The sequence below is a fragment of the Macaca nemestrina genome, chromosome 2, assembly GCF_043159975.1.
Source record: "Macaca nemestrina isolate mMacNem1 chromosome 2, mMacNem.hap1, whole genome shotgun sequence".
NCBI lineage: Eukaryota > Metazoa > Chordata > Mammalia > Primates > Cercopithecidae > Macaca > Macaca nemestrina.
In genome coordinates this window covers 80,353,942-80,378,472 of record NC_092126.1, presented here as the reverse complement: position 1 = coordinate 80,378,472, position 24,531 = coordinate 80,353,942, and the positions used below count along the sequence as shown (strand labels likewise).

Below are 24,531 nucleotides of genomic sequence, written 5' to 3'. Positions count from 1 at the left end.
CAAAGTGTTAGATATGTGGATATTTAAAGTCTGCTTTACAGAGAATAAATTATGCTAAAACTGGCTTTGGACTGCAATTAGCATTTGATTGAACATGGAAAAATAGGCATCAAAGAGATTTGCATAACAAAACAGAATTTAAACATGTAAGTAGGAAAATATATGATATAGACACAAAACCATAATATATGGTACAATAAATGAGTTTCGAGATCAAGCATCATTGCCATATGATTACTTAGTATCAGTACTGAGTAAAACTTGTAAATGAGTAGCTTTCAAAATCCTTTGACCTAGTAGTAATATATTTGATTTTTTTCAAGCTGGAGATGACTAATCATACATTTACCTCGGTTATTTCATTCTCTTCTTAGTATCCAGGTCAATTTATGTTCCTTACCCTCCACCACACTATGCAATTCCCACCCACATCAATGCCATGGACAAGGTTAAATTAGAGCCAAATGCTGTTTTACAATAAATACATTTAGCATTTCAGCTCCCTACAACTCAGAGAAAGCAAAAATAAAACGTACTACATTAAAAAATGTATCTTTATGGTTATAGTGATCTCTAAAACATAAGCCTGTTCTCATGATATCATCACAAAAAAACTATTAATCAATGGAGAGTGAGTTAGATATTGTATCTTAAAAACCATGTGCTTTTACACTGAATAATTTTTTATTTTTTTTACTTTATATTCTGAGATACATGTGCAAAACATACAGGTTTGTTACATAGGTATACATGTGCCATGGTGGTTTGCTGTACCTATCAACCTATCATCTAGGTTTTAAGTCCTGCATGCATTAGGTATTTGTCCTAATGCTCTCCCTCCCCTTGCTCCCCACCCCCTCAGACAGGCCTCAGTGTGTGATGTTCCCCTCCGTAGGTCCATGTGTTCTCATTGTTCAACTCCCACTTATGAGTGAGAACATCTGGTGCTTGGTTTTCTGTTCTCGTGTTTGCTGAGGATGATGGTTTCCAGCTTCATCCATGTTCCTGCAAAGGACATGAACTCATCCTTTTTTATGGCTTCATAGTATTCCATGGCATATATATGCCACATTTTCTTTATCCAGTCTATCATTGATGGACATATGGGTTGGTTCCAAGTCTTTGCTATTGTAAATAGTGCTTCAATATACATACATGTGAATGTGTCTTTAAAATATGATTTGTAATCCTTTGGGTATATACTTAGTAATGGGATTGCTGGGTCAAATGGTATTTCTGGTTTTAGAAAACAGCATGGTACTCCAAAACAGATATATAGACCAATGGAACAGAACAGAGACCTCAGAAATAACACCACACATCTACAACCATCTGATCTTTCACAAACCTGACAAAAACAAGCAATGGGGAAAGGATTCCCTATTTAATAAATGGTGCTGGTAAAACTGACTAGCCATATGCAGAAAACAGAAACTAGACCCCTTCCTTACACCTTATACACCTTAAAATTAACTCAAGATGAGTTAAAGACTTAAATATAAAACCTAAAATCATAAAAATCCTAGACGAAAACCTGGGCAGTACCATTCAAGACATAAGCATGAGCAAAGACTTCATGACTAAAACATCAAAACCAATTGCAACAAAAGCCTAAATTGACAAACGGGATCTAATTAAACTAAAGAGCTTCTGCACAGCAAAAGAAACTGTCACCAGAGTGAACAAGCAACCTACAGAATGGGAGAATCTTTTGCAATCCATCCATCTGACAAGGTCTAATATTCAGAATCTACAAGGAACTTAAACAAATTTACAAGATAAAAGAATCAACCCCATCGAAAAGTGGGTAAAGGATATGAACAGACACTTCTCAAAAGAAGACATTTATGCAGCCAACAAACATAAAAAAAACATGAAAAAAAGCTCATCATCACTGGTCGTTAGAGAAATGAAAACAAAAACCACAATGAGATACCATCTCACGTCAGTCAGAATGGTGATTACTAAAATGTCAGGAAACAACAGATGCTGGTGAGGCTGTGGAGAAATAGGAAAGTTTTTTACACTGTTGGTGGGAGTGTAAATTAGTACACTTAAGAGTTTTTTCTAAACAAAAGAATCATGGGTCTTTATTTTTGTTTTAATTGACCTTATGAATTATTATATATAAATGTGTATCAATTTTGAAAACATAAAACATTTTTTAAAACAAAATGAAAATATAGTGATCCTAAACAGACTATTAACTTAAAAAATAGTTTCCACAGCAAGCCAGATTGGTCTTAATATGGACTCTTCTCCAAACTAATGAATTGTATCACCAAACTTTCTTGGGAAAGACATGGACGAAGCATGCCTGCATCAAGTAATACATTTCTGTGTGTGTGAGACAGGGTTTCACTCTGTCACCCAGGCTAGAGTGCAGTGGCATGATCACGCCTCACTGCAGCCTCGAAGCCCCAGGCTCAATCAATTCTCCTGCCTCAGCCTCCCAAGTAGCTAGGACTACAGGTGCACACCACAGCACTGGCTTTTATTTTTATTTTTAATTTGTTTGTATAGATGTGGGTCTCGCTTTGTTGCTGAGGCTGATCTCGAAATTCTGGTCTAAAGCGATCTTCCTGCCTCGGCCTCCTAAGTAGGTAGGACTACATACATAAAACACCATGCCTGAACAAATACATTTTTAAACAAGGAAAGGCATTTATTACTTTAATTTTAAAAGTAAAAACAACTGGTTAGAACCAAATGCCTCACTTTTTCTAAGATGTTGCCTCCTAATTGATACAGATTATAAATATAAAATTGTAGGCAATAGGTTGTTCTCTTAACAGATTATAAATATAAAATTGTAGGCAATAGGTTGTTCTCTTAACAGAGATAAGTCCGTGATGGTCAACAAAAAGTTTCATTAGCATCATTTCTGATGTCTGGTTTTAAGGAAAATGAGAAGGAAATGATGGCAGTAAACAAAAGGAATGGTTAGTGGAAAATAGTTTTAGCAGCTTCACAGTTATGGAAAAATATGATCAACAGATGAGTACATGCATCTCAAACAAACTAAACCTAGTGCTAAATTTTATCTAAATTTTGTACTTTGACTTAATATCATTTATTTTGTTTTCTACCAAAAGCAGGTATTGATTGTGAAGTAGAATAGTCCTGTGGTATCCATCTCAAAAAAGGGAATGAGTAAGAAAGCACAGAATGTCTCAGACAATACATTCAATGGCTTAAAATGCTTATGTGTGTATGCATTTGCTTATTGTTATTATTTATTTTTGAACACTTATGTGGAGCTTAGTATATGCCAGAAACTTGCAAGAGTATAAAACAGATATTAATTTAAATATCACCACAACCCTTGAAGCAGGTATTTTTGTTATTCTTGGGTAATAGAAAACATTAACAGAAAGATGAAATAACCTGTATAACCAAGGTCATACAGTTAATAAGTGGCAGAGCAGGGCTATGGATCCAGGTGGTATTATAGTTGTCCTGATCCACGTAAAATAAGAAAGAGAAGGAAGATATTAGTAGGGGATTCTTTTTACTTTTTAAAAGCAGCTTAGTTTGTTTCACACTTTAGTGATGAAACACTAGCTAGTCAGGTGATGATGAGTGACTGATCCAGGAGAACTTCGGCAAGTTTCTTAATTTCTGAGGCTCAGTTTTGGCACAGGAAAATGGCAATAATAATACCTATTTCATAGTATTGTTGGAAGGATTAAATAAGGTTAGATCTTAGGATGGTGCTACCATGCAGGAGGCATGCAATGAGGAGTAGATACCATTAACACCATTTATTATATTGTAGTTATGTATAACATGTCACATTATTATAGATGTTAGGGTGTTGTATGTTTGCATTCTAGTAGTAATTGGTGTAATTTGATTAAATAGCTATATTAATCCCTGCCACCTTAACTGTAAATTAGCCAAATCTATTGTCTTATTTATTCTAATATTTGTAATATCTAGCACAAGACAAACCACATAGGTTGCAAATGAAATAAAATCTAGGTGTTTGTAAGACTTTGTTCAAAGCTGAAGATACAGAGTAAATAATCTTCAGTTTTCCATTCTTTGACTTCTTAAAAAATCAAACTATTGAAAAATAGTGATTATTTATTATTTCTTTACTCTTAATATAAACTAATATTAATATAAATAATCATTATCATCTCCCATATATTGAGTGCTTACTATGTTTCAGGCACTATGCAAATCCTCTTATGAATAATATATTATTTAATAATTTCTATGATGCTCTCGAACAACCCTATGAGGTAAGTGTCATTATCTCCTGGCTGCAGAAGGCTAAACTGAAGCTTAAAAGAGCTAAGCCAACAAGCAACTTTCTCTAACCACACAGATAATAGGTGGTAGAATGAGGATATGAACGGAGGTCTTTCTGACATTAAAGTCCCCGCATCACTAATCACTATAATTCCAACAACAACTTTTAAAAATAAAACAACATTAGAAATATATTTTACATTTCATGAAATACAAAAATTAAAAGCCATGACACTGCTTTTATAAAGCCAAAGGGCAAGCCTGTTTTAATAAAGGCATACAATGTAATTTATGCATTTGCAACTTTCTACCTGAATAAATTAAAGAGGCATATGGAGGGTAGAGGTTTGAAGACCTGCAGAACAAGTGTTAGAAAATAACAAATACATCCTAGGTAGGAGACTACAACACTCATAAGGAATAAAAACCCAGTCATACCCTTTACAGAAAAATCTAATGAAAAGTACTCATGTTAAAAAACAAAATCAGGGCCAGATGTGGTAGGCCACGCCTATAATCCCAGCACTTTGGGAGGCTGAGGCAGGTGGATCACCTGAGGTCAGGAATTTGAGACCAGCCTGGCCAATATGGTGAAAACCCATCTCTACTAAAAACACAAAAATTAGCTGGGCCACTTTGGGAGGCCGAGGCGGGCGGATCACGAGGTCAGGAGATCGAGACCATCCTGGCTAACACAGTGAAACCCCGTCTCTACTAAAAAAAAATACAAAAAACTAGCCGGGCGAGGTGGCGGGCGCCTGTAGTCCCAGCTACTCGGGAGGCTGAGGCAGGAGAATGGCGTGAACCCGGGAGGCGGAGCTTGCAGTGAGCCGAGATCGCGCCACTGCACTCCAGCCTGGGTGACAGAGCCAGACTCCGTCTCAAAAAAAAAAAAAAAAAAAAAATTAGCTGGGCATGGTGGCACGTGCCTGTAATCCCAGCCACTTGGGAGGCTGAGGCAGGAGAATGGCTTTTGAACGTGGGAGGTGGATGTTGCAGTGGGCCAAGATCGTGCCATTGCATTCCAGCCTGGGTGACAGAATGAGATTCTGTCTAAAAGAAAAACAAAACAAAACAACAACAAAAAAACAGACGACTTATGTAGTTTTCTTTACAAACATGAAACTAAAATGCTTTATTAATGGCAATTATTTCAAGATATCAGGATAGTTTCTGATTACAAAACAGAGAACCACTTCACATCCTTTGATGTCCAACACTCTGATCACAAATGACAAATCTGAGCCTACAAAGCTAGAGTAGACTGATACTACATACAGCAAGGTACATCTGCTTCCAAGTATTAAAGTATTTGATGCTGACTTTAGAAAAATCTTTTTATATCTAAGCTATATCAGTAAAAACTGAAAAGGAAGCATATACACTGAATAGGATAAAATTCAAAAGAATCAAGTTTAAAAAATTCAATTTAGAGAGAGGCATATATAAAGCTACAAAGCTGCCTATAAGATTAACACAGTGTAAATACCAGGACTTAACATGTACACTAAACAAATAACAATAATATTAATTATAGGTAATAATTACATAATGCTTACTCTGTAGCAGGTTTTATACTTAAGTGCTTTTTGGGTGTTTTACATAAATATTTGATATATAAAACAAACTATTTTTGCTACCATGGATAAATGGAAGCATCGGGCAATCTTATTTAAATCTTAGAGATGTGCAACTATGTATATAAATCTTGTATTTAATTGGATTTGGTAATGGGTATACCAATTTTACCTTTTCTTGAATAGATTCTTACATTTTGGATAAAAATACAATTTCAATTTAGCATCTAACTTCTGTAGAACTTACTGTTAAGGTGGAAAAATTGCTAAAATACAAAAGCAATTTCTTCCTCTACATGACCCTCCCCTGCAAATACCCTTCCTTTACATCTTAAAGATAGCATTTTATATATTTGCATTATTTTAATAATAATCTACAGGAAACTTAAACAAATTTACAAGAAAAAAACAACCCCATCAAAAAGTGGGCAAAGGATATGAACAGACACTTCTCAAAAGACATTTATGCGGCTGACAAACATATGAAAAAAAAAGCTCATCATCAGTGGTCATTAGAGAAATGCAAATCAAAAGCACAGTGAGATACCACCATCTCATGCCAGTTAGAATGGAGATCATTAAAAAGTCAGGAAACAACAGATGCTGGAGAAGATGTGGAGAAATAGGAATGCTTTTACACTGTTGGTGGGAGTGTGAATTAGTTCAACTATCGTAGAAGACAGTGTGGCAATTCCTCAAGGATCTAGAACCAGAAATACCATTTGACCCAACAATCCCATTACTGGGTATATACCCAAAGGAATATAAATCATTCTACTATGACACAAGCACACATATGTTTATTGCAGCTCTATTCACAATAGCAAAGACTTAGAAAAAACCCAAATGTCTATCAGTGATCAGTGATAGACTGGATAAAGAAAATGTGGCACATATACACCATGGAATACTATGCAGCCATAAAAAAGGATGAGTTCATGTCCTTTGCAGGGACATAGATGAAGCTGGAAACCATTATCTTCAGCAAACTAACACAGGAACAGAAAACCAAACACTGCATGTTGTCACTCATAAGTGGGAGTTGAACAATAAGAACTCATGGATACAGGGAAGGAAACATCACACACCGGGGCCTGTTGGGGGGTGGGGGGCTTGGGGAGGGATAGCATCAGGAGAAATACCTAATGTAGATGATGGATTGATGGGTGCAGCAAACCACCATGGCACGTGTATACTTATGTAACAAACCTGCATGTTCTGCACATGTATCCCAGAACTTGAAGTATAATAAAAAAAGAGAAAGTTCAAAAATATATAAAGGCATTTTAATATGAAAAAAATAAAAAGCTAAAAAAGCCCTTTTATTTTAGATTCAAGGGATACATGTGTAGGTTTGTTACATGGGTATATTGCATATTGCTGAGGTTTAGGATACAAATGATCCTGTCACCCAGATAGTGAGCATAGCATCCAATAGTTTTCGACCCTTGCCCACTTTCCTTCCTCCCTCCTCTAGTCATCCTCAGTGTCTGTCATTGCCATCTTTATGTCCATGAGTACCCAATGTTTAGCTCCCACTTGTAAGTGAGAAAATACAGTATTTGGTTTTCAAGGGCAGTGTTTTAAAGCTGTTTGTATAAATTCTAGCAAAACAGAAAGTAAAAGTACCTGTCAAACAGGACAAGAATGTGGTCAAATTACAGAAATACAAGTTGCATTTTCAGAGTAATATCTCTTTATGGATAAAACTACGCAAACCATTAAAACTGACATGAGTAAACATAGAGTATAGCTACTAAAAACATTTTTACCTTTGCTAAAAATGGGTCACATAAATCATTACTATTATCAAACATTTAGTGGATCCTAATGCTGTAAAAATGGAGAAGGTGGAGAGTTTCACATTGATTATTATGATATATGTAAGTATTTGAAAACAGCCATTCTGTTAAAAGGGGAATCTAGAGTTATTTATTTTGCTATTTAGCCTCCCTATCTATGCAGTAGCCATGTACAGGGATAATTTATGGAACTCCTGGAAAAATTGATACATGATAATTACCTGTGCCTAATTTAGTACAGGCATTAATATGAGCAAGATAGCCAAACTATTTCATAATTGAAGAGTATCTCTTAGAAAATGAAAATTTAATTTTCTTCTGCTGCCACATTCAATTTCTCAGTGGACAGAACCTGGAGGCCACATTTTCTAGTGAATATGATTGAATTAGAATGTATAATATCAGTAAGCATTCATTTAGAATTCTGTTAAAATACTCCTAAATAACTTTGCATCCTCACAGAATTGGAGCATTTGGAAGCATTGCACTTAATTTATGGACTTAATAAGAGAAGCATTAACACTGTACTGAATTTCTCATTTTATCAAAAGGAATTCTTCATAAAATGCAAGAAAAAATACAAAATTAATTGTGAAAGGTCACTAGATGAGGGTTAACATGGACTAAATGTTTTATAAGTTTAGACCTGATTTACATAGTAATTTAAATTTAATTATTAATGTTCAAAAGTAAATTGTTCTTTGGAATTAAGGTATATTGTTTACATATTTAGTATATAAATGTCAATTATCATACATTAAAAAAACTCTTGCTAGGTATTCATCAATTACCTCTCCTTAAGAATAGACTTATAAAGGAATATCTCTACATATATGTATTGTCATGGAAAGTTATGCATGCTAAATATCTTAGCCAAAAAGATTTGGGTTATGATTACCTTGACTTTTGTATGTAGACAAGAAAATATGTGGCCATATATAGCCATATGCAGAAAATTGAAACTGGACCCCTTCATTACACCTTATACAAAAGTTAACTCAAGATGGATTAAAGACTTAAATGTAAAACCGAAAACTATAAAAACCCTAGAAGAAAACCGAGGCAATACCATTCAGGACATAGACACAGGCAAAGATTTCATGACAAAAACATCAAAAGCAATTGCAACAAAAGCAAAACTTAACAAATGGGATTTAATTAAATTAAAGAGCTTCTGCACAGCAAAAGAAACTATCATCAGAGTGAACAGAAAACCTACAGAAAGGGAGGAAACTTTTCCAATCTATCCATCTGACAAAGGTCTAATATCCAGAATCTACAAGGAACTTAAACAAATCTACAAGGAGTAAACAATCGCATTAAAAAGTAGGCAAATGGCACGAATAGACACATCTCAAAAGAAGATATTTATGCAGCCAACAAACATGAAAAACAGCTCAACATCACTGATCATTAGAGAAATTCAAATCAAAACCACAGTGAGATACCATCTCATGCCAGTCAGAATGGCGATTATTAAAAAGTCAAGAAACAACAGATGCTGGCAAGGCTGTGGAGAAAAACGAACATTTTTATACTGTTGGTGGAAATGTAAATTAGTTCAACCATTGTGGAAGACAGTGTGGTGACTCCTCAAAGATCTAGAGGCAGAAATACCATTTGACCCAGTAATCCCATTACTGGGTATATACCCAAAGGAATATAAATCATTCTATTATAAAGATACATGCACACATAGGTTCCTTGCAGCACTATTCACAATAGCAAAGACGTGGAATCAACCCAAATGCCCATGAAGAACAGACCAGATTAAAAAAAAAATGTTGTACATATACACCATGGAATACTATGCAGCCATAAAAAGGAATGAGATCATGCCCTTTGCAGGGACATGGATGGAGCTGGGAGCTATTATCTTCTGCAAACTGACACAGGAACAGAAAACCAAACAGTGCATGTTCTCACTTATAAGTGGGAGCTGAACAATGAGAACACATGGACACAGGGAGGGTAACAACACACACTGGGGCCTGTCAGGGTGTTGGGGGGAGGGAGAGCATCAGGATAAATAGCTAATGCATGCTGGGCTTAATACCTAGGTGATGAGTTGATAGCTGCAGCAAACCACCATGGCACACGTTTACCTATGTAACAAACCTGTACATTCTGCACATATATGCCAGAACTTAAAATAAAATAAAATATAAAAAATAGAAAATATATGGCTACATATTATTTATAGTTATATATTATGAATATATAACATGAAATGGTATATCATAAATTATGACATAACATAATATTACTTATTATGAATACACTATAAAACATAATTTTCCAGGCAAAAACTCTATAGTTCCAAATAGATCTCCTTCACCTACATAACAAACTATCAGCTAAGTTTTTAGAAACATTGATATTTACATAAAATGTAATTCTTAAATGATAATTCCTAACATTAGAATAAATATGAATGACTTAATCAGTTATTAATAATTCATCTTTAATACTAATATCTTATTTATCTGAATGCTCATAGTAATTAATCATACTTGAACAATTTTCTTAATATGGAATGAATCTTAATTGTACTTTCACATACACACATACGTATATATTTAATCTGTTTTTATTGATAGTCTTGTTTTCTAGACTAAAATTTACATAGTACATTAATAAACATGTTCTATGTGATTACTGGCCTAGCTCTCCTACTAGGTTTTAAGGTATTCAGGGATAGAATAAACATTTTCAGTTCAATTTCATTTTGCAAACACTTATTGTGTTCTTTTTATAGGAAAGAAAACTGGCTCTACCCTAGAAGAACTTACAGAAAGAAAACTATCCCTACAAAAATATAATGTTATTATGGGACGGTAACAAGTAATAACAGAAAGGTGTATAAGTGAAGCAAAAGTGAGGGTCACTTGATCCAGGTAGTTCATGGGACACTTCAGGGAAGAAATGGCTCTAGAGGTGTACCCTGACGGCTACGCAACACTATCTTGGGAAAGAAATATGAGGAGGACATTTTAGGCCAATGCAAGAACATAAATGGAGACTCAGAGACATGAAAATAGCATGATATATGTGGTATAATCACAAGTACAAGGACAGAACATGCTACAACATGCTTGATGTGGCAAGTGGCCAGAAATGGGGTTGAGAAGGGGAAGGCATTCAGGACATTAAAGGCATTGTGTGCATCTTATTCTTGTAGCCACAGGGAGAATATTGAGCAGAGTTGCATCTTCCTGCTAATTCATGGTTGCATCTCAGCACTTAGCATAGTGACTTGCTTGCAGTTCTAGAGTCAGAGATTGTTTCCTCTCCAGTTATAATCAACCTTAAGTATTAATAAAATACAGAAGACTGTCAATGCAAATGATATTCAGAGAAAATAGATACATGAATTTGCTAAAACCAAGCCAAGAACATTGAATTATATCTGAAAGTAGGTCTTGATGAATAGCACTGAATGAACCAATAAGTGAGCATGTGTCTATGGGAAGGACCACACGAGTATGAAAGAAATGACTGTGAAAGAATACTGAAAAGAAGAAAATCAAAGAAGAAGGAGAAGGAGAAAGAGAAGGAGAAGGAAGAGAAGGAGAAGAACAAGAAGAAGAAGAGAGTAGCACAAGAATTATGATTTGAAAGCAGTTCCCAGAGTTTTTCTAGGTCAGATTTTCATTGATAGCCCATTGTCCATGTTGTGGGAAGGGTGACACAGGAACCTCTCACCTGGGCAAGTATACTTCTACTTTTTGCTTCTTCACAGAGTTTGCCCATTCTTCAACCAGCTGTGCTTTGACTAATGGCTCCAGAGTAGCAAGAGGAACTTCCTGTCTGGACAGTACCAGCATCATGCTTATTTCATCTCCTTCATATGGTATTTCTAGGACTTGGTAGATACCACCAGCTTCATTGGAGCCATCACTAAACTCCCCTAAAAAGAAAAGAAAGGCCATACAAGATACATATCAAAGTTTTTAAAAAAGCTGGCGGTGAGGGATGAAAGACAGTGTACACTGCTCAGGTACGGGTGCAACAGAATCTCACAAATCACCACTAAAAAATGTTTCCATGTAACTAAAAACCACCTGTTTCCCAAAACTACTGAAATATAATCTAAAAAAAATAAAAAGGTTTAAATTTGTTATATATGTTTCTTCCCAAATAGTATATAGGATATAAAGAAATTCATGCACCTGATAAAAAGCAGGTTTATATGAAAATAGGCCCTAAAATTCAAATAGATTCACAGTCCTGTATAAATTATTTTATTTCCACAGAATCCACAGAATTATTTCACATTTGTAATAACACATATTCAAGACTTGCTTTTTATTTTTAAATGAGATAATTCAATATATCTAAAGTGTGACATTAGAAACAACGAAAAGTCCTGGTTAGGAAAATAAAGCCCTGGCTCCAAGTTGAATGTAAAGCACATTGATCAATATTCACCTGATTTTTAAGAAGGGAAAATTTGACCATTTAATACCTGGCACTTTATTATCACGAAAACTACAAGTTTTAAAGCAAAGTTTGCAGAGTCAAAATGAAATCTAAGCATTGTATAATATTTAGCTATTATATTTGTGAAAATTGGTATCTCCAAATTAGGTAATTAGGTAAATGAGGTAGTTGGCTTCGTGCTCTATGAACTTAGCTAAATTACACACACACACGTATATGGCCAAAACGTTTTATCTACATATAAAACCTATATGTATATAATTTTAGAGACAGGGTCTTGCTCTGCCACCTAGGCTGGAGTGCAGTGGTGTGATCATAGTTCACCGCAGCCTCGAACTCCTGGGCTCAAGAGATCTTCGTTCGTCAGCCTCGCGAGTAGCTAGGGCTATAGGTGTGTACCATTATGCCTAGCTAATTAAAAAAATATATATATATACATATACATATATATATATGTATATGTATTTGTAGAGACAGGGTCTTACTGTATTGCCCAAACTAGACCGAACTCCCAGCTTCAAGGAATCCTCCTGCCTCTGTCTCTCAAAGTACTGGGATTACAGGCATGAGTCACAGCAGTTGGCCTGTACTGTGCTTTTAAATAGAATAAAACTACTAGTTCTAACATATACTTGGCTAAAAATTAACTTTCTGATTATGACTTAACAAATTATTACAAGTCAATATAGTAGACAAGAAGGACTAATACCCTAAACTTCTGAAGAGTCCAATAAAACATCTTTGAAAATAATGCCAAAGATATTGAATTATATTAAAAATTATAGGCTCTCAATAAAGTATAAACAAACAATTATGTTTAGCCATATATACACATGTTTAAAATCAATGTTTTTTTAAAGTCCCTGTATGAGAACAATGTTTGTAATTTAAAAGTGGTGCAGAGTCCAAATCAAGTGCTTCATGGAACATATGGTCCACTAAAACCCATCCTAAACCAGATGAGTTTTTGGAGTAAATCAGAACATTCTCACACAATGTCAGGTATTTTCAGATGAATAAAGCTACTCTGCAGGCATGGTTGACTTATAAATTTGAAAATACATTGGAAACCATAATGAATATAATATTTACTCAGAAGCAAATTAGAGGGTTTTAAAAATGGAGCCAGAAAAATTGAATTGTAGCCCAAATTCGATTGACAAAGAGTTTGAGTAATGAATACTTCATGTTTTTCTTAGAAATGTGTTGATATACTGCAAGAAGACAGAAATAAAAGTAAAAAATGTCTTACCATAATAAAATTCTCCTTGTTGATACATCATCGGAATTTGGACTTCACTTTCATCATCTTTAGTGAAAGAAAAGGTTCTAGTATTTTCAGGCCTAAACTGTGACTTCCAGTTCCCCTTGAAATAGACAGCATTAATGAGGGCCAGGTAAGTGGCAGCATCAAAATCCCTTGGGGATACCAAATCTTTCACCAGATCTATTTAGGAAAAAATGAATAGATAAAAATTCACATTAAACTGGAAGACAAAGGGGCACCAGAAGATTTTCAAACCACCATCTGATAGAGTGGTCCAGAGAAACTGTATACCAACTTTATAATGAAAATAAAAAGTATCTTACTTTCAAAGGGAAAAGAGTTATATACTCACAAACTATACACACACACACACAGACACACACACACACACACACATATGTGCAATTAATGGGATTCAAAACACCCATATCACCTGAAATAATACTAGCAGCATCTTGATACACAAACTACAGAACAATATACAATATAAGCTTAGACTTCATCACTTTCTAGTTGCAACGATGCATGTAAAACTTAACACAGAGTAACCACTCAATAAATGCCTCAAAGTTTATTCTGGTTTTTTTTTTTTTTTTTTTTTTTTACAAACAGTCTCGCTGTGTCGCCTAGGTTGGAGTGCAGTGGTATGATCTCTGCTCACTGCAAACTCTGTCTCCTGGGTTCAAGTGATTCTCATGCCTCAGTCTCCTGAATAGCTGGGATTACAGGGATTACAGAGTAGCCACCACACCTGGCTAATTTCTGTATTTTTGGAAGAGATGGGGTCTCACCATGTCAGCCAGGCTGGCCACGAACTCCCAGCCTCAAGTGATCCACTCCACTTGGCCTCTCAGAGTGCTGGGATTACAGGCATGAGCCACCACGCCCAGCCCTAAGTTTATTCTTGAACAATGTACATGATTAAATGTTATCAATTTCAAATTCTTCCCTGTGTATACTGGACATCATTCTGCCAATATACCAATTGCTTTTGGGTAGGAGAAAACAGATGAGTGAAAGTCAGTTTAAATCATGATGCATTAGTGTTTATCATCTGAACTACTCCTTTTCAAATCTATTTTAAAAGATATTGGGTCTTTGCTGTTTGCTAAAAGTGTCTAAAGGAGTTTGAAAACAAATTGGTTTTAATAGTTGAATCTACTTCATATGGATTATCACCCTTGATTTATTCTTTGAATATTAAAAGACTAAATTAAAGTTTCTTTTATTGTAATCTTTTTTAATCTCATAGATAAAAAACGTAAGACAAAAATTTGCTCTGTATTCTCTCATTGTATTAATCATGGCACTTCGTAAGGTAAAAGGTGCCTGCATCTTGGAGATTAAGAGATATTGAGTATCTGCTCAGGGTTATTTTTGTTGTTGTTCCAATGTAAAGTTCAAGATTAACATGATTTGAGTAGCTTTGAAAACATGGTTTCATTTAATGAACAGCTATAAACATTTACTTTTAATTTAGTCTCAATTTTTGGACTGTGATTTCAATTATTTTGCTAGTAAAACTGGAAAATAAAATGCTAAACTGTGAAACATTTGGAAACCCTAAATACATTTAAAAAATATAAAATAGCAATAAAATTTAGAATGAATGCATCTCATTCTAATTACTCTCCATTTTGGGGGGCTTAAAATAAGTTGCCCTTTTGAAAATGAATCATACACAAATGTTTTAAATTACTAATGAAGTTCTTTGGTTCAAAAGCCAACAAACATCTATAAACTCTGATTTTTAACTCTTTCTTACTCTATTTTAATCATATTGTTATGAGAGCCAACTGCCATTCTATCTAGTAACTAATTTATTAAATAGGACAAGCAAAATTCCATAAAGTGGTTAAGATTACAGAGGAAACCCATTAATCAGAGTACAGATTTCAGATTATCACTGCCAAATTCTATATATGCCAAAAGATTTAACTTCGTTCTCAAACGTTCATTCATAACAATGTTTCTCAAATAGACCGTAATCTATACAAAATTATTATTAGATACCCAACTAAATGCCCCAAACATTCAAAATGCAAAATGAGCAAGCGGGAAATACTTTCAGAAGTTAAAGACAGTTAAAACGAAGCTACTAGAGGAAGAAAGGATCCAAGTGACATACTGTTTGTGTTATTCTCCACCCACTTATTGATGTAGTTGGCCACGGCTACATTTTGACTGAAGTCCACATGATTTACTTCCGCATTAAAATATTTTTTCATCATTTGCAAAAACTCCTCATTGATATGAAATCCATTTTGCACAAACAAGGAATTGGCAATTTTCATCACATACTGGCTCTCTTTAGCAGTTACCACGTTAGAAAACTCCTTCAAGAAAGAAAATTCTTCACCTGAAAGATGAGAAAGGATAAGTTTATTTGCAGAACAAACATGGTGAAAGGTCAAGGAGAGTGGAGGAGCATTAAAGCACAGCAAGGGCGATTAACCGAACAGGCACCCAGGGGAAAAGTGCCAGGCTTTCCCCCACATTAATATGGTCCAATACTTGTACTATTTCTAGATGTTCAAATTAACTTGTTGCAAGTTAATATCATCTACTGATATTATTTTTTATTTCATTATTATTTTGCTACAATCTACAGAGATTGTTTTCTTTCAAATTACTAGGTTACTTTGATTAAATTAGACTTCCTTTATACTATTAGAAACAAATATCTAGTTTATAATTCAAGATCATCCTTTACATTTTACTCAGTAAACCTTTTAATTTTAAAACTAGAAAAGCCATTATAAATTGTTTTAATTTTTAACTTTTTAATGTGCTAATTCACATGTATATCAGAGCATTAAAACAGAAATCAAACATCATGTCAAAGTAATTACAAAATACCATTAGGCTAGAAATTTCCCCCAATACATAGAATTTTTATAATAAGATAACACTTCAAAAAAAATCTTGGATGCTATTTAAACAAAAGGATACTGCTGATTTTAAGCAAAAATTTCTGATATTTTTAGCAAACTATGCTGTCTTTCTTTGTAGTACTCATCATATTTGTAATTTTTCATTTATTTGTGTGACAAATAGGTGCCTCTCCTTCTAGAGTGAAAACTCCAGAATAATGCTTGCTTTTTAAAATCACAATGAGTTTATGTAAATCATAATAATTTTTAAAAGATGTAATTTCCTGATATTCATTCAGCCAGAAATGGAACCAGGAATTAACACATTTCTTGGGTTTCCTAATCCTTCTAGGCGTACCATTTCAATGAGATTATTTTTTACCCTGTGTAAATATTGCTGCATCTGGAATAAGAAGACAACGTAACTGAGTTAAAGTCAAATTCAAATGTCTTGAGAAATCAAACCTGATCATTCTTACCATTTTTCAGGCTGTCATATCCCATTAAGTGGCGGATTTCTTTCTGGGTAGACCCTTGGGCCCCAAGTTCCATCATTCCCATTGCAAGAGCAATACTCAATGGAGAGAAGATAATATTTTCATCTTCACCAGTGGCTCTAAGACGATTATACATATTCACTGACAAGTCAGCAATGGCTTCCTCAGGGAAAGTGGCCCCTACAGTCATACTTTGCAGAACCAGCAAAGAGAAGAGTCCAAGGAGAGCCATCTTGGAATAGTTTCAAGTCTAAAAAACAATAATTTACATATTAATTATTAGTTATCTCTATAACAGAAGTCTCATGGAAGGATATGTTGGGAGGTTCTACTTTTAAAAAGTCAATTAATAGTCAAATGAACAAATAAGACAGCTAAGTTTTGAGGATTCTCCCAGGAACGAGGCACCATGGTCCCCACCCTCATGGGGTTAAGAGTATGTATAGTTACTTATACAACAATTAATTACAAGTCATGTTTGGTGAAACTAATTTACCAGTTTTTCATAGCCTTACCAAATACGGTTTGATCATGACTTTGAATGGACTTACACTAGATTCCACTAAACTACATAGGTCTAGGACAAGTACAATGAAAACCAAAAGATATTTACAGGGCTTAAGATGAACTAGCATAGCTAGGCATTTGAAAATGTCACTTCACCCATTTATAAAATAAATGCACCTTGCCGCTGGGTTACCAACTGGTGAGCAGAGATCAGACATATACCTGCCTCAAATCCCTGTTTATTCATTCCAGGTTGCAGAGCCCACAGGAAGCGGTAACCCAGAGAAGGAGCAGACTCAGCACATCCTTGTATGATTGTTTCTCACATATTGGTTCCTATGAGGCTGCTGCTCTCCGTGACAATCTTTGGGCAGGGAGGAGGAGCCCCCTACCAAAGTTGAGAATGAAACTGAATTCTTGTTACGACACGCTCCATTTATATTCAGACTTATGTTACCATTTCAGCTTACACTAAACAGTTATTTTTATTTAAATTAATATTTCTAATGATCAGGCTCATCAGGTTCTTGAACCAAATTGAAGGGCATCAACGCCACATTTTCTCTTGGAGAAAAAAAGCACCATCAGAGCCCAGCTATCTCTGAATAATATCTCTGCTTCTTGGCATGCCAGTGTTCCAGAAGCCCTGTCTTCCCACAAACAGCCTGACTTGCGCACACTGGCGACACGATTTCCTCTTTCCTTTGTATTCTCCCATTTTGTCACTGCAGGAGTTTGGAAAGCTAAACTGTTTATTCATACAATTAAGTAACTTACTTGTTCTTAATCATTTAATAAAATCACTGAAACAACATGCAAAGTGATATTGAGCAAAAGCATTTGGAAAACTGTATTTTAATTATGGTCGAGCATTAATAGTCTCCATTACTCAATTAACAGAGTACATACACATTTAACTGAAGAGCAGAGTGATTCCAACAGGCTTATGAATCAGAAGATCCTAACCAGTCCTGAAACATTTATTTGTAACTCCAGTTTCAGAGAACTGCCTGGTGACTTTGTAAGTCCTTCACATTTTAATGTTAGAAGCATCAGTTTTTTCATCTGAAAAAGTTCCAAAGTCCTCTGCCCTCACCCCTTCACCCTCCTGCATTTGTATGCAAGTTTAAATAGTTATTGCTTGTTTAGGAAGGTAAGTCTCACCCTCTTTGTAAATATGAACTCTCATCACCTCCGTTGCTAATGGGATGACGGCTAATGGGAGACGGAGTGCACTGCTGCAGGGCAGGCTCTGTCACTCATGCAGCATTGGGATAAAGCCAGGTGCCAAGAGCACAGCAGCCTTGCTAGTCTACTGATTTCAGCCACCTTTGGGGGGCTGCCACCACTTTGGCATTCTTACTTCCTTTTGTACTCCAGAGAACTCCAGGAAAAGGCAGAAGCTTTAGTCGTGGTGATGCATGCGGTAGGTTTAAACAAACCTATTGTACTGCAAGTTGTATAAAAGTATAATACAATTACATACAATACACAGTACTTGATAATGATAATAAATGAGTATTTTTCTGGTTTATGTATTTACTATACCATACTTCTTATCATTAAAAAAAAAAAAACATAACTGTGAAACAGCCTCAGGCAGATCCTTCAGGAGGTATTCCAGAAGAAGGCACTGTTATCACAGGAGATGACAGCTCCATGGGTGTTATTGCCCCTGAAGACCATCTAGTGGGATAAGATGTAGAGGTGGAAGACAGTGATGTTGATTATCCTGATCACGTGCAGGCCTCGGCGAATATGTGTATTTGTGTCTTAGCTTTTAACAAAAATGTTTAAAAGAAAAAATATAAAAATAAAAAGTAGAAAATTAGAGAAAAAGCTTATAGAATAAGGATACAAAGAAAGAAAATGCTTTTGTACAGCTGTACAATGTGTCTGTGTTTTAAGCTAAGTGTCGTTACACACTTACACACTTACTGAATGCAGCTTGCATGGGTAGAAGTTCTTTGGGTAAGTGAGTGAGTCAGAGGTAAGTGAATGTGATGCCTAGGACGTTGCTGTACACTACCGGAGCTGGACGCAGTGGCATTACAAAACAGTCAGAAAGTTTTTTAAACATCTAAAACTTTATAAAGTATAAAAGTTACAGTAAGTGAAGGTTAATTTATTATTGAAGAAAGAAAGGCATTTTTAATACATTTAGTATAGCCAAAGTATACAGTGTTTATAAATTCTATGGTTAACATACAGTAATGTTCTAGGCATCACATTCACTGACCACTCATTCACTGATTTACTCAGAAAACTTCTACCCGTGCAAGCTCCAAGTGTCCTTTACAGGTACATCAGATTTTATTTTCTCCAAGTCTTTTTTTTTTTTTTTTTGAGATGGAGTTTCACTCTTGTCACCCGGGCTGGAGTACAATGGTGCAACCTTGGCTCGCTGCAACTTCCGCCTCCTGGGTTTAAGCGATTCTCCTGCCTCAGCCTCCCGAGTAGCTGGGATTACAGGCATGGTCCTGGCTAATTTTTGTATTTTTAGTAGAGACGGGGTTTCACCATGTTTGCCAGACTGGTCTCGAACTCCTGACCTCAAGTGATCTAACCGCCTCGGCCTCCCAAAGTGCTGGGATTACAGGCGTGAGCCACCGTGCCTGGCCTACGGTGGCTCTTTAAGAAAATATATCTTTTTAAGAATGAGGAGAAGAATAAATCATCCCTGCAGGAAAATACATGCACGTGGATAGCAGAAAATTATATCCACTGGCCAGAATATTCAGTGACCTCGGGTTAAAAACCTCTGGTGTACAGCAGATGGTCAGATGGAAAAAAAAGCAATGTTATACGGACCTGCAGCTCTGCTGGTTTTTCTTACTGGGGAAAATGGGATGTCAAAACCACTGATGTATCTTTGGGCTTCTAGACTCCTGGAAAGAGCTCCCATTGTGTTTGTGGGAGAGGGCTCTGCCAGGGCAGTGGACCGCAGGCCACTGATGACACATTCTGCCAAGAAATTTGGACCATGTGGCTGTGAATTGTGGGAGCAGATCCTGTCAGGGAACTCTTTCAGAGAGTTGAAGTAACTCTGCTCTGGAAACACACATGTCTATCCACAGTTAAGTGATCTTTCTTCCTTTTGAAGGCAAGATGTCCAGCTTGCAAGCAAAATTACTTCTGCTAGCCTGCTGTAGCCTCTCTGCTGCTGGTTGCTGGTTGCTGGCTCCCTCCTCTGCCTCTGCTGCCTCTGACTTCTCCTGAGTGTTGGGTGGTTATTTTTAGTTTCTAGGTTTTTGGCTGGGTGGGGGCTGGAGGGAGTGGTTTCCTTGTTCTACATTTTAAGTGTTGATATTCTCCACAGATCTAGTCCTGGCCCTTCTCTTTTCTTGGTAGAACACTTCTCACGCCCACTGGTGAACTCTCAAAACAAAGATACTTCAACTATTATATCTATTAAGATTATTCCCAAATAAGTAAAATTATAGCTCTGGCTTCATTTTTATCTTAATTTCTGATATGCATTGGTAATTGTTCTTGGGATATTTATTCATTGACGTCTGCCAGCAGTTTGAATTCAAGGAGGCCCAAACAGGCCTCCTTATCTTTTCAAACCTACTCTTTTTTCTTTCAGCGTAAAAGCATTTGACTCCCCTCCATCTCTTTTCCCTCATGTTCAATTCATTGTCAAACACTCATTCCATGTTGCACCCTGGCACTTCTCCTGTTGATCATCCCATGGCCATTCCCATGGCCACGATGGCAGTTCTTCCTCTCAATGCATCTCAAGGACTATACCAATGATTCTGGTTCCCAGCCACTCTCTGAACTGCTATTGCCCCTGCAATCCAACATATGCTGAGCCCCAAATCAATTGTCTTGATACTCCTTATGACCAGCTTATTCCTATGTTTACAAACCTCAGGAGTTCTCTCATCCCTGTAGACCAAAGCCCAAAATCTTTAGTCCTGAATATAACACAGAATTTGTACTGTGACCCAGCATAACTTTCTACTTACTACTCCTTCATGGATCCTGTAACTCTAGCCAGACTCCCTTTTGCATCAGATACACCAGAATTTTCCTCTCCTGTTACTGGCTTATATAGTTCTGTTTCCGAAACTAACCTAGCCCAAGTTCCATATGTTCAAATCCAAAGCACTTCTCCAGGTTCTGTTCTATTTTCATCTCCTTCATGAATACCCGCTTGGTTCTTCAATTAAAACAGCAACTTCCTCCCTCCTCTGAAATCCTGGCAAATTTCTATCTCTACCTCTCCAATAGCACATACCACTGCTTCCTTCTGTTACAGGTAATTTCATACATGGATCATCTCTTGTCCTAAGCTTTTTGAAGGCACAAATGGAAGGATATTCATCTTTCCATATCTTAGGATAATCAGAATGAGCACCTAATGAATTACACATAGTAGGTGCCAAATAAATATTTATTAAATTAATATAGTGTGACATGTAAAGGCCTATAATGCTGTATCAGAAGGAACAGCAAGACAGCAAGAGTAATTGTCACTTCTAAATTATTGAGCCTAATTTACTTTCAGCCCAGTGGTAGTAGCTCAATTTTTTCTTCTCTTTGAAAAAGTGTTTCCATCTTTCCAGCCCGACAAAGTGGTATCGTCACCAATGACTGGACACGTAATATAATAACAAGTACACTACCTCGAACAATCGCAGAAGGTGGTACCAAAACATTACAATATTAACATTAGTCTACAAAATGCCAGAGACCTACTATTAATCATAATAATCAATACATTCTCAAATGAGTTACTTTCACATAGATAATTACTTTGGAGATTTATTATTTTTCTAGCTACTCTGTAAAATGCCTTTACATAAAAACAAGGGGCTGCAGTACCAGAATAGTAGTAGATAGTGCTATGGTAGTAGAAAAGGTAGAAGTAGGTTAGCTATGAATAAATTACCCTTATTTCTTGCATTTCCCTGCTTTGTCGCCAGTGGTAGATTAAGTTGCATATAAGTGCATATGTGTATACTACTTTAGAAAACACTTCATTAAAACAAGGGAACTTCTTGTAATTGAGGTATGATGAATCACAAAACTGAAAGTCAACATTATAAAAAAAGATAGTGTTTTTTAACTTCCCTGGTAGTTCATCTAATTTATAAGGAGATTATTCATAAATGCATCTTGTTGCTTTTTTATAACCCAATTATTTTAAAATAATAAAAAATGGTTTCATAATTGTGAGTTGAGAAAAAGAGAGAGGTGCCCTTTGGTAGCTGAGAAAAATGCTTGAGGGAGGACCTTTCTCCAACAAAAAAAGAAAAAAGAAAAAAGCCACAAGAAGTAACTAGGGAGAAATGCCTAACAAAAAGAACACTGTATTGGAAGTTCCCCTGCCTATTAATTCTCAGACTTTTGTATGCAAAGGACTAGTAATTCCTTTAATCAAAATAACCTACATAGGACTGCTAAATTTTTGTTCTACTAATATATTGGGGTGGCAACAAAAAAATTTACAAAAATGACGCCTCTTATAATCATACAAAAGAATGAATACATCGATCACATAAAAAATGAATATTTCAACATGAAAATAAAACAATCCCTTGAAGTGGATATTTCTGAATTCATAAAAATTCACTACTGTTTTTTTTTCATGTTGCCACAGATTGGTGAAAACTTTATTATGGGTGTTTGGACAACTGGGAGTTTGGAAATCACTGCTTTAACTTTGGTTAATACTAGCTACCTTGGTGAAATTTGGAATAAGTTAAAGTTTCCAGGCCTTTGTTTCCTGATTTGCTAAGAGAAAGGCACAATTAGAGCAGCAGCAATGAAGCTAGGAACTTTGTCAAAAAAATCTTTTCAAAAAAAAAAAAAAGGGGGATCCCACTTTGTGAAACAATCTGTATTTTAGAAATCTGTAATTTCACAAATTCCTCACGTATAGTGTTCCTTCCCTTTCCCAATTCTAATAAATCTTATAATCAATGTCCAAAGAAATCAGCTGATCATCATACAGACAATTATGTGTCAGAGCTGTCATTTCCTGTGCATGTGCCATAGCCTGGACAAGTGTGTACTTTAGGCTATTTGTTTATCCTTGTTCCCTCAGTTGAATTGTTTCCATTGGCCCTGCCTCTCACCGTAGAGTTTTCCTTAAACTTGGATGTAGACTTGTCCTCAATAGGACTGTACTGTGATGGCAGAACTGAACAGAAAATGTCTGTGTATGCAGAAGAGAATGAAGAGCACCAGAGGATGTAAATTTACTGTAAGTGATGCAAATATTTATCACTCAAGAAATGAACCAAGTGATTCTCTTGTAAGATAACAATTAAATGTTTTACAGAGGACCCCAAAATAGAAAACACATGCAAATAGATAAATCTGTGCAAGTTAATAAATCTTTTGGCCTTGGGTTATTCAAAAGGACTGTCTGTTGGATGCCAACCAGCACAGTTAAAGGCAGAAGGATTTGTCAGTCTTTCAGAATAGATGACAGCATTTTCCAAGCTAGGAAAAGTGAATAACCCATGAATGCTATGCTGAGGACAACTGCTTAGGTGGTAAGCTATCAAAACCTTCCTTATAATTTTCAAAATTAGCTGTATAACCTCAGGTATATAATTACATTGGAGTGTGTGTAGAAAGAGTAGGAGTATGGAGTGGATTATGAAGAAAATATCCCAGTATTCTTTGAAATGCTTTAAGATTACATTTTCAATCACAAAGCTGCTAAAAAGGTTTCAATCAGGAAATGCACTATGAAAGTATCAGGTCATATGCATGATAAGTGATGGACAAAGTGATTCAGAAGAATGTTAAAAGGATTTAAACTGTTGTTTACTGAGGGAATAATATGCCATGGTATGAATATAACTACATTTTCTAAAGAAGTATTTTATCCTTTTCAAATTTTCTTTCTCCTCCAAAAAACCATTACTAAATTGAGATGTCTCTTAAAGCCAATAAGCCAGAACCCATGAAATAAGGGACTACAAAGAGGTTAATTCTGTAGTATTATCCATGAAATTATGATATAAATGATTTAATTCTTTCTCCTTTTTCTCTTTCTTTTGCCTCTCCCTCCAGGTACCCAGCTTACTGTGACCTTTTCCATACACTCTTAACTTGGAGTTTGTAGTAGGAGACATGTTCTTTTTTTCTGTGCTATTGAATCAAACAAAAGGGAAAGCTCCTCAGATATCTCTCAAATAAGGTGAACTTGAGAAAATGGCCAGGTACATCAAAAGGGCATAACCATGGAAATAATAATATATGAAGAGTTAATTTAACAGAAAAAAATTATGAAATACTTGGGAATGGGCCAAGATGATTACGGAATGTCTTCAATTATTA

At 35.6% G+C, this 24,531-nt stretch overlaps 1 protein-coding gene across 2 annotated transcripts in view; it reads right to left on the bottom strand.

Moving 5' to 3' along the window:
- LOC105466121 (serpin family I member 1) overlaps positions 1–24,531 on the bottom strand; it is an 87,097-nt gene that overhangs the window by 18,121 nt on the left and 44,445 nt on the right. For both annotated transcript variants that reach the window (XM_011715106.3, XM_011715085.3), the window contains exons 2-5: positions 16,702–16,969; positions 15,478–15,708; positions 13,335–13,529; positions 11,345–11,549 (exon numbers count right to left, since the gene is read on the bottom strand). In XM_011715106.3, the coding sequence (XP_011713408.2) occupies positions 11,345–11,549; positions 13,335–13,529; positions 15,478–15,708; positions 16,702–16,951 (881 nt within the window). In that variant the 5' untranslated portion in view covers positions 16,952–16,969. The remainder of the gene's footprint in view (positions 1–11,344; positions 11,550–13,334; positions 13,530–15,477; positions 15,709–16,701; positions 16,970–24,531) is intronic.